Here is an 11,315-nt window from a genome sequence, read left to right on the forward strand (position 1 = left end):
AATTCCATCCAGGGGTAGCCAAACGACGCTCCTTGGTGGTCTCAAAAGACTTAAGGAGGTCTTGCAGATCTTTATGTTTGGAAAGATCTAAGCCTCTATGCCGGAAGACCGATGCCAACATGCTTCTGTAGCCCTTGATAGTGGGAGCTGAAAGGGATCGTCCTTTTCTCAGGTATAAGAGAAAATCAGCTATTTGAGCTACAGAGGTACTGGTCGAGGATACAGAAACTGACTTGCACCAGTCTCGGAAGACTTCCCACTTCGATTGGTAGACTCTAATGGAAGACACTCTCCTTGCTCTAGCAATCGCACTGGCTGCCTCCTTCGAAAAGCTTCTAGCTCTCGAGAGTCTTTCGATAGTCTGAAGGCAGTCAGACGAAGAGCGTGGAGGCTTTGGAGTACCTTCTTTACGTGTGGCTGACGTAGAAGGTCTACCCTTAGAGGAAGACTTCTGGGAACGTCTACTAACCATCGAAGTATCTCGGTGAACCATTCTCTCGCGGGCCAGAGGGAAGCAACTAACGTCAACCTTGTCCCTTCGTGAGAGGCGAACTTCTGCAGTACCTTGTTGACAATCTTGAACGGTGGGAATGCGTAGAGATCCAGATGTGACCAATCTAGGAGGAAAGCATCTATATGTATTGCTGCTGGGTCCGGGACTGGAGAGCAATAGATTGGAAGCCTCTTGGTCAGCGAGGTTGCAAAGAGATCTATGGATGGTTTACCCCAAGTGGCCCAAAGTCTCTTGCACACATCCTTGTGGAGGGTCCATTCGGTTGGAATTACTTGCCCTTTCCGACTGAGACAATCTGCTATGACGTTCAAGTCGCCTTGGATGAACCTCGTTACTAGGGAGATGTCTTGACCTTTTTGACCAGATGAGCAGGTCCCTTGCGATCTCGTACAACGTCAGTGAGTGGGTACCTCCTTGTTTGGAGATGTACGCCAAGGCCGTGGTGTTGTCCGAGTTTACTTCCACCACTTTGCCTCAAAGGAGAGACTTGAAGCTTTTCAAGGCCAGATGTACTGCCAACAGCTCCTTGCAGTTGATATGCATGCTCCTCTGACTCGAGTTCCACAGTCCTGAGTATTCCCGACCGTCTAGTGTTGCGCCCCAGCCCACGTCCGAAGCGTCCGAGAAGAGAACGTGGTTGGGAGTCTGAACAGCCAGGGGAAGAACCTCTCTTAGGTTGATATTGTCCTTCCACCAAGTCAGACAAGACTTTATCTTTTCGGAAATCGGGATCGAGACCGCTTCTAGCGTCTTGTCCTTTTTCCAGTGAAAAGCTAGATGGTATTGAAGAGGACGGAGGTGTAGTCTTCCTAGTGACACAAATTGTTCCACGGATGACAGCGTCCCTACCAGACTCATCCACAGCCTGACTGAGCAGCGTTCCTTCTTCAGCATCTTCTGGATGGATAGCAGGGCTTGATCTATTCTGGGGGCTGATCGTCTTGTTGTTCAGCAACGTCCTCATCAGAGGGTTCCTCATCCGAAAACTGATGAGGAAACGGCAACGGAGTGGGCAACGTCTGGCTCGCTGAGTCCGGTTGCACTGGTGCATGCGTGATGGAGCCGGACGCAACATCATGGAACTGCTGCACAGTCTGTGAACTGTCAACAACCATGGGTGCGCGAGGAAGCACAGCGTCCACCCGAGACTGTCTAGACCGTCTGGGTTGTGCAGTCAACACCATACCGGGTTGCTGAGGTTGACGTACCGCGTCAAAACAAGTCACCTCTGCTGGTTGTTGAACGTCCTGAACGTCAACAACCACCTCCGAGCGTCGCTTAACGTCAACGTGCGGCTGGCAACCCACACTGGGTCGCATCGGTGGAGGAACCACCTCAACTGGCAGACGCGAGAAGGTTACCTCAGCGTCAACAGGACACACAACCGACCGGTTGTAAGGTTGTTGGCCAGAAGGTTCGGCAGCAACCTTCTCCGCATTAAAGTCCTCTATCAAGGACGCAAGCTTGGACTGCATGTCTTGCAGCAAAGCCCATTTAGGGTCTACGGGAGCAGGTGCGGCAACAGACGGGGTTAGCGACTGAGGCGGTACCGCTTTCCATCCCTGAAAGCCTTGTTTATGCATGACATAATTGTACAGCAAAACTTCAAAGGCTCAAAAACAGCTGTAAAGTTGACCTGTAAAAAACTTGGAGCGTCTCCTGGCCAGGCGCCAGGGAGAGTCTACGAGATTTGAGAAGTCTATCTGGGCAGAGGCATGAACTCCCAAGCCGAGAACTTCTCTCGTGTCATATCAGACTATCGCTCTATAAGCCAGTTTAAAAGAAGGGAAAGCAAAGGCTGTATCCCCCAAACTCCTCCTGGTGATAAACCAGTCGCCTAGCAGACGTAAAGCTCTCTAGGAGAGCGAGAGAGCACTAGCTTAAAAACAACGGCTTCGAAGTAGCTAGGCCTAGTGTAAGCTCTGACGTTTAGGCGAACGAGGAGCAGCAGTTACAAAAAGATCCGGACAAAGATCCTTAAAAAAAAATCATCATGATTTAATTAAAGTCCATAGAGGGCTAAGCAGCTTTGGCTCCTCTCCATCTGACAGAGTCCTCAAGGGAATATCAGTAGGAGGGGGAACAGCAACTTCCTCATCTACAGGAACCTTGTCCGATAAAAGCCGAGTCTCAAGCAAGGGAGAGACCTACTGTGGTGGCAATGCTTTACAAGCAGAGTCCACACTCACTGGTGCATTAGTAGCGGACCAGGACGCAACGTCATGTAACTGCTTGACAGTCTGTGAACTGTCAACAACTGAACTGTCAACCACAACAGGTGCGTGAGGACGCACAGCGTCTACTCGAGACTGCTTTGACTGCCTAGACTGAGCAGTCAAAACAACTCTAGAATGCGGAGGTTGACGCACAGCGTCAAAACAAGTCAACTCCGATTGTTAGCGAACGTCCTGAACGTCAACAGGAGCATCAGCAAGTGGCCTAACGTCCAAATGCGGCTGAAAATCCTCACGAGACCGCATCGAGTGTGGTTCTAAACAACCTGACTGACGTGACTTAGCTACGCCAACGTCAACAGGAAGCACAAAGGAACGTTAGGTTGGCTGAAAGCCAGGATATCGATAAGATAAACGGCTAGACTCAACGGACTAATCGGCAGAATAGTCTTCCATAAGGGAGGCAAGCATATTCTGCTTGTCTTGCCGTACAACCCATTAAGGATCAACGGAAATGGTTGTGGTAAGAGACGAGGTTAACGTCTGTGACCGCAACACTTTGCCAACAAAAAAGACTCTCGGAGTCTGTGTTACGCTTTTGTTAGGTGGCGAGCAGTTTTCTGATGAATGCATAGGGTCAGAGCTGTCCTAATGGCTGTAACCAGGACGCTGGACCTGTCCTGAAAGGACTGACTTTCGCTTAAGGGCTTCGAAACCTTGTTACAGGTTTCTTATGCGAAAAGCCTTCGGATGACGAGGAGAAAAAACGTCTCTCTCGCCTTATGGTAGGGGAGATCTTGGTAAGATACACCCGATACCATAGAGGGAAACATCTGTTCGTTGATCAAGGCCTCTCGAACCCATAAGTCGTTCGACATTACTTCTCCCCTGCTAGGGAGCTTGCAAGAGGTCCCGGACTAGGTGAACGACAGGCACGAACAGACGAACCCTCGGACGCAACACTGTAACACTTTGCGCAATATCACTTTATCACTTCAATTTTCTGTTTTGCACTTATTTCACTGAAATCGAAACTCTTACTGATTTCTACCTGAAGCACGCAATTCTACCCTTATCAAAAGGTAGTAATTGCGAAATCAGTCGTATAATGCAAGCTCATTAATACAGAAAACATATTTTAAGATAAAAATTTCAGTGGCTGGGGAAGAGACTAAACACTAGTTCCTTCAAAACTACGTTTTCAATCTCTAACCGCACATAGCCTGGGGACGAGAATAAAAACTAAAAACGTTTTATCCTTTCTCCCCGTACCGAGACTAGGGACGAGAGCAACTCGAGAACAACGTTACCCGCTTGAACGGAACGTTTTCTCTCCTCTCTCTCCCTCCATCTCTAACTCTTTCTCTCTTTATCTCTTGATTTCGCACCTAAGAGAAGAGCCCAATTACATTTCGTCAAAAAAAAACGTTATTTGACCAAAGGAAAAAACTGAAAGGTTTTTCAATTAAAAAGTTCCTTTAAAATAGAATTTAAAACATTTGAGCTTAGAAAGAATGAACAAAACGTCAGAATCGATTTACTCTTTCTGCAAAGTGAAACCGTGATACACTCTCTCTCTATCGTAACGATAGAGCGCATGTTGAACGTCCTGAACGTCAACAACTGCGTAGCATAAATAAACTAAACGTTAGTTCATCTTTGAAAAAGGTACGAAGACAATTCAAAGAAATTCTTTCATAAAATATTTCATTTAAAAAGTTTTAAATCCTTAGCTCTTTAAAAGCTATTTACGATATAAAGGGCTCAACGTTGATTAACTTCGGTTTCCAAGTTAGGACCGCCTACTCTCAGGAAAGGTCGCATATAAACAAAACATTAAAATTTATTTTTTATGTTTATTATAAATGGAAAGTTAATCGAAGAGGAAAATTAATTTATAACGTGATACGATAATTACTAAAAACCTAAACACACTTCCGTCTAAGGGAAGGGTCGGCCATTTAAAAGTGAAAGAAAGTCCATACTCTCTTGTCACCAAAATTAAATCTATCCAAAACGAGTTCAAGATTTTAGATGAAGATAAAACACCTGCACTGCGAAAGCTCAAACCAGAATATAGTACTTCACCAAATATGATGGGAAAACTCCAGGTTTCAACAGCGAGTAAAGTACGTCTTGTCGACACCTCGACAGAGAGAAAATTGAGTCTTTGTTAACATAAGAGCTGGGTATCTGGTCAACAGATGGCGCTGTTGGGCACACCCGCAACCTGTGTAGCGATCGCTGGCGAGTTTTTTCCATAGAGTTTGTCTGTCGAGCAACAGAGTTGCAGCTATATATTCACCGGCTAAGTTAAATATTTAAAACAAAGTTTTCATCGGAGCTGCGGAGCTCAGATCGACCTCTTTTGCCTAATTTCCCCAGCTCAAGTAAGTGGTCTCTAATTGTAGTCTCTCTCCCCCTTTTGTAACCAGGTCGGTTTCCCTATAGTTTTTGCAAGTGTAATGCGAGATTTGTATCTGTGTATATTTAGTTGATCCTTGTGATTGGGGGTCAGTGTTATTCATTTAATTACGTTAGAAAGCCTTGGTATGCCGTCTACCAAGGCATATTGCTGAAATTGTGTAGATTTTTTCTTAATTTGAGTCCGATGTGGACTTAGTTTTTTTGGGAACATATGGGATTATTTCGAGTCATATATTTCATTTAGTATGCAGAGTAAATGTTTTATGTTATTCCCTTTCTTAAATAACTATTTTTGCAATAAAATTGTTAAAGTGTAGCTGTATTTTGTTGATTCCTGGAAGGTTTTGGGAGTCTTACCTCTTCAAGGTCTTGCTATCCGCCCCTTAACATCGGGCTTAGAACTTAATATATTTGTTGAAGTGAAATTCACAACAAATACAAAGACAATGTAATTTCGTTAGTCATGTCACAGCAAGAGTACGTCCAATATAAATTTTAGTCCAAGGCATAAACGTTCAATGAGCCTACCCAATAGTAAGGAGTTATTTAAAGTGTAGCCTACCTAAGGTATGCCCAATCCCTGCTCCGTCTTAGGAAACAATGTATAACTAAGGGCCTTAAAATGAGCTCCCATTGCATAACTAACGTTCAAGCGGTTTCATTGTAGTGAATTACATGGCAATGTAACCTAGGAAAAAAATTACTGTTTCTAATAGAAAAAATTACGCTCTCTTCGAAAATGACACTCGTTCCCGTCGCAAATTAATAGTTTCAGAAATATATATACATCTATATCCTCCAATAATGGGGGACCCCAAGTGGGAACTCGGGGTTTTGGGTGGGGAAAACATACTGGGGAATCGATATATAAACGTAAAACAAGCCTTTTCTTCTCTATACATTACCTTATTGAAATTATAATAACCAGAGGAAAATACAAAACAGTATATCTGGATAAACTTTGGATGCGCCGTTACAAAGATTATGTCATGAAAAAATACAGTAACCAGTGCTGCCAACGTCCGATGTAGATCAAATGTTATTTTGTGACCTGTCATACTACTAGGCTAGGTTAGGTGGGTTTGTAAGGTTCTGTGCCCTTTTTGTACTTTTTATATAGAGTAAAACTTATATGGAGAAATTATTTAATATATGGAAATATCTATCATTACTATCTTTAGTAATGTCAACGTGCCGTTGGTAACTCTGTGTACCATACGACAACGTTGGTAACACTGCGTATTATTGGTAACGTTTCTAATGTTATCGTTCGTTCGTAAGAGAAGTGACACCGTGCATCTCAAAGTTATCCAAATTGGCTGATCTGTTTGTTTCCGATTGAAATGAACATTAAATTCGCTTAATTCCCGTTATTTACTATAGGAAAACAATTATATTTCGTTTCCCCAGTATGTTTTCCCCACCCAAAACCCAGTTTCCACTGGGGGTCCCCCATTATCGTAGGATATAGATGTATATATATTTCTGAATCTATTTATTTGCGACGGAAACGAGTGTCATTTTTGGAGAGATCGTAATTTTTTCTATAAGAAACTGTAGTTTTTTTCGTGGGTTACATTGCCATGTAATTCACTACAAAATTACCGTTTTAGCTTGGCCGGCAAAGTTTAGGTTACCGTAGTGGTAGGAAAACTGGATAAACTAGTGAAATTTAGGCAATTTTAAATCAAAATAAGTGAAAAGGGAAAAGGTATACACTGATAACTTCAATAATATATAAGGTAAATGTGTAGGAGAGCTCCGCGGAAGATCTTGAAGAATTTAACCACCTACAATTCACTATTATATCGTATAGAACGCTTATATAATAGTCAATATATGAGCAGCTTCTATTTAACGAAGATATTCGTGTGTATAGTTATGTTTCACTTGGATTTTTTCTAAATGTTTGTTTTTGTTTACTGTGTGATGTCTTGGCTAAAATGAGCTGTTTCACCGCCTTACTGCGTATGGCAAACTAGTTCTCAATGCTATTCTAACCAATAACAGGTGTTTTCTTGACGTCACACTGTTTGAAAACCAATCATGGCGGTTTTTACAAATCTAGCCAATGCTGACACTTATTACTTCACTTATCCCTGCTATTTTTCCACCAGTTACCACAGTTTACGTGAAGTTCCGCGGAGGAATATTTTTGCACGTCTCGGATCTCCCTTCAAACTGAAAAGCTCATTTTGCCGTGAAGTATGGAGCAATTAGCAGGACCTTCATCCCGTTCCGACTGTGTCACTTGTGACAATTGCTTTATTTCTTATGGGGATTTTTGTGTACATTATTCAAGGAAAGTTGATATGCTAATTGCATTTGCTCAACGTCATGGTTTGATTTTGGCAGAGAAAAAGTGCCCTAATTGTGAAAATGTGTGCCGTATAGATTACAACAAATTAGCATTCCGGTGTGATCGTAGTGTGGTTACTCGTGGGAAAAGGAAGAGGAGGTGCAATTTTTTCGTGTCTTGTTTCAAAGGTAAGTTAGATATTGAGACTAATTTGAAGTTTGTGTTCCTTTTTTTTTGCAAAAGGCGTTTTCATTTGAATTTGTTTCGTTTGAACTGAAACTCAATGTGGCCTTAAGGGGGGGGTCGCAGAGAGGGCGGAGGCCCCCCCCCCCGGTAGGCCTAGGTAGGGGTACAGGGCCCCATAGGCTAGGTTAGGTGGGTGTCTTAGGTTCGGTGGTGCCCTGAAAATTACTGTGGCCTTAAGGGGGGGTCGCAGGGGGGGCGGAGCCCCCCCGGTAGGCCTAGGTAGGGGTACATGGCCCCCAGGGTAGGGTAGGTAGTTGTATTAGGTTCGGTAGTGCCCCGAAAAATCACTTTTTTCCTCCTCCCCCCACCCAAAAACCCCGCTTCCCACTGGGGTCCCCCATAATTGTAGTAGTGGGTTTATGCTTACATTTTCTGTGTAAGAGTTAGGTGGTTGTAGGAGGATTATCTCACAGTTTCAAGGTAACTGTAGCTCTAATTTACTGTTTTCTTTCGTTTTCTACTTTTAGAAACTTTTAAATCGAGCGCGGAGCTCTCCTACACATTTACCATATATAATTTGAATAAAACACTGATGTAGGCCTATGTTAACAGACAAGATTGTGGTGGTACACTAGCCTAACAAGCCGGCCGATTAGCCACCTTGTATACTATTACAATTTAGCATTCAGTCTTACCTTTTAAATCGTTTCATTTAGCTTACTAATGGTGGTGTCATTTACGGAATAAACAGAAATAAGATATAAAATGAAGGAATAACGTTAATACACTAAAACTTCACCGGAGCAGTTGTTTGTAAAACTGAAAATTAATCTTCTTCTTTACTTTGACGTCAGCGAGGTTTAGTTTTCTTCTTTGATTTTTATTTTCGTAGGAATTATGGGTCTCGGTCTTGTTTCCTTTGCTCTTCATTATTTAGCGAAGCAAATACAATATTCAGGTGCTATCCTGTGTCCAATTGTTGTTATTATAGAAAATGGCTTACACGGACAATAAAGGATATCTATAACGCAGTGAACATATTCTATTGTCAAAACAGCTCGACTTGGGCACACATTATTTTTCAACAAAACATTCAAATCTATAGTAGCCTTAAATTTAAACTCAGTTTACAATAAATACATTCTTTATGTCTGCAGTCATATGAATGTACATGCGTGTCTATCTTATGCAAAAACAACTAACAAAATGGACTACAAAACATGGAACGCTAGAGGGTTACAGTATTTAGCCAAACTATTATCGTTTTCTTTACCACAAGCGACTACTTTTAAAGAAAACTATTTTTCTATCTGGATAGTAAACTATTGTAAAAATGTCCCCAACCCCAGCCTTTTTATACATGGGGTAAATAAGTAGATATGGAAGTAAATAAATTACATTAATAGATAAATGTGAGGCAAATGTGCATAAAATACGGGTATTAAAATTGAAAATAAAAAAACTAAAGTGCAGTATGTATAATGAAGGGACTTAAAACGGTATTGCTTAAGTGAAATTAAGAGGTTACGATTGTTTTTTATACATATAAAATGAAGTTAATAAATAATATAAACAATGATAGTAAAATTATTATATGTTTAGCCTAACTTAGATGCTTTGGTTAAAATCTCAATTTCACATTTTAAATGAAATATATTGCTTAAATATTAAAGATAAAGATACCATTCATAACGCACAATATATTGAAATATCATGCATACAGTTATCTCCATTCCAGAAATGTATCACTCAAGGTATCATTATTAGTCTTATAGTTACTTAAATTAATCTGACCAAGTACTTAATTCAAGTGTTTTTTTTTTCACATAAAATAGGTCTTTCTTTGACTATAAGGTAACAGCCATTAGCCAAAACATAAACCAGTTTCAAAGCAATATTTTGGACATGCAATACAGAATACATTTCATTGCAAAATTAGCTTTCAATTTTGTTCAAAAATTTGTCAACTGTACCATCAAGTGACGGATAACTAATGCATATTATAGGTTTGTTTTCCTACATAAATTATTCAAAAGCTTCGTCCATGAGTATACAACGCTGCCGGAAATCCCACTCTCTCATTAAAAGAAGAGGTTTAGGCCTTGTCTCCGACTACATGGTTCGATTTCCTCCCAGCTACGGCCGTACCCAAACAGCTTCAGTTCGTCCAAAGTACCTTCTCGCTTCCAACAGTTTAAATCCGTGGCATTTGAGCATGTGAAAATACTTCCAGAACATCCTGTGTTTAGCTAGTTTACCTGGAGAAAGAAAGTGGGTATTTCAGTCTTTGTATATATATATATATATATATATATATATATATATATATATATATATATATATATATATATATATATATATATATGAGTAGCTCTATATATGTATATATGAAAAAAATAAAAAACTATGACGACTTTATGGATATTCCATAAAAAAAAACCTTAACTGAGAAAACGAAGAAAATTATACATTTTATCATCCAAACCAAACTACATTCTTCAGACACCTCCTATAACTATCTTTTTAGTTAAAACTTGCTATTTTATTCTTCTAGTCATTTTTTAACTTAGTTTTCGTTGGTCCTGTGTTAAATAAGCGGAGTTATCTCCTGCTTTACCAACCTCTCATACAACACTCTGTCTGTCAAGAAATTAGACACATACTAGTGGTGTGGTGGAGTTCCATGCCAATCTGGCGGACGTTCTTCAGCAGATGGGGTGACTTGGTGAAGACGTCTCGGAAGAAACCCAACTCGGATTTCTCGACGTCCATTTTCAGGTAATCGATGGTGGCGTTCGTCATCCCCAGCATATGCAGGATGTTCTCATAACGGTCGACCTAAATAAATAAGGAATTAGGAAGCTTTCCTAATTGCTTACTTTTTTACTTTTACTTTTAGGGGTTTATTTCTCGCCCTCCACCAAACACTAAAGGTCTGTTCAGGCGGGCCTTGGTGTGTGAAAAAAAATAATTTCTTTCCAGTTAATATTTTGCTCTGTATCGTTATCAGTTATTTCGCTAGCATTTGTATTCAGGGCAAAATATTCAGGTAAAATATGTCTCTCTGAGAAATGACAACACCGGACACCAATTAATTGACATAATTGAACATGCAAAGAATATAACTTTTTAGCAATATTGATATCTACTGGGATTAATGAATTACCATGTCGTTACGAGATTGCTGTGTATTCTAAACCTTTTACGAGAATTTTAATTATGTAAATATTACTGTTTCGTTTTAAATCCACTAAAATACTTCATAAATGAAATTAAATAGCCTCGCTGAATAAATTTATACAAAAAAATTACATCTGAATGAATCAGAAATTTTAACTAAACACTAAGTATCATTAATATTGGTATGCTAAGTACGACCTTATTACTATTACTGGTACTCTAAGTACGATTTTGTTAATATTATTGGTATTTTAAGAACTTGTTACTGTTACTGGTATTCTAAGTACGACTGTTACTATTGATATGCCAAGCACGACTCTGTTACTATTACTGGTATTCTTAGCACGACTCTGTTACTATTACTGGTATTCTTAGTACGACTTTGTTAATATTATTGGTATTTTAAGTACGACTTGTTACTATTAATGGTATTCTAAGTACGACTTTGTTACTACTGATATGCCAAATACGACTTTCTTACTATTACTGGTATATTAAGTACGACTTCGTTACTATTATTGATATTCCAAGAACG

General features: G+C 40.3%; 1 protein-coding gene across 1 annotated transcript in view; it reads right to left on the bottom strand.

Annotated features, from left to right (window-relative positions):
- The window catches only part of LOC137621141 (uncharacterized), a 62,198-nt gene that overhangs the window by 46,725 nt on the left and 4,158 nt on the right, over window positions 1–11,315 (bottom strand). Inside the window, exons 5-6 of the mRNA XM_068351573.1 lie at window positions 10,264–10,438; window positions 8,296–9,858 (exon numbers count right to left, since the gene is read on the bottom strand). Of these exons, the coding sequence (XP_068207674.1) occupies window positions 9,737–9,858; window positions 10,264–10,438 (297 nt within the window). The 3' untranslated portion in view covers window positions 8,296–9,736. The remainder of the gene's footprint in view (window positions 1–8,295; window positions 9,859–10,263; window positions 10,439–11,315) is intronic.

This window comes from Palaemon carinicauda, chromosome 27 (genome assembly GCF_036898095.1).
Source record: "Palaemon carinicauda isolate YSFRI2023 chromosome 27, ASM3689809v2, whole genome shotgun sequence".
Lineage (NCBI taxonomy): Eukaryota > Metazoa > Arthropoda > Malacostraca > Decapoda > Palaemonidae > Palaemon > Palaemon carinicauda.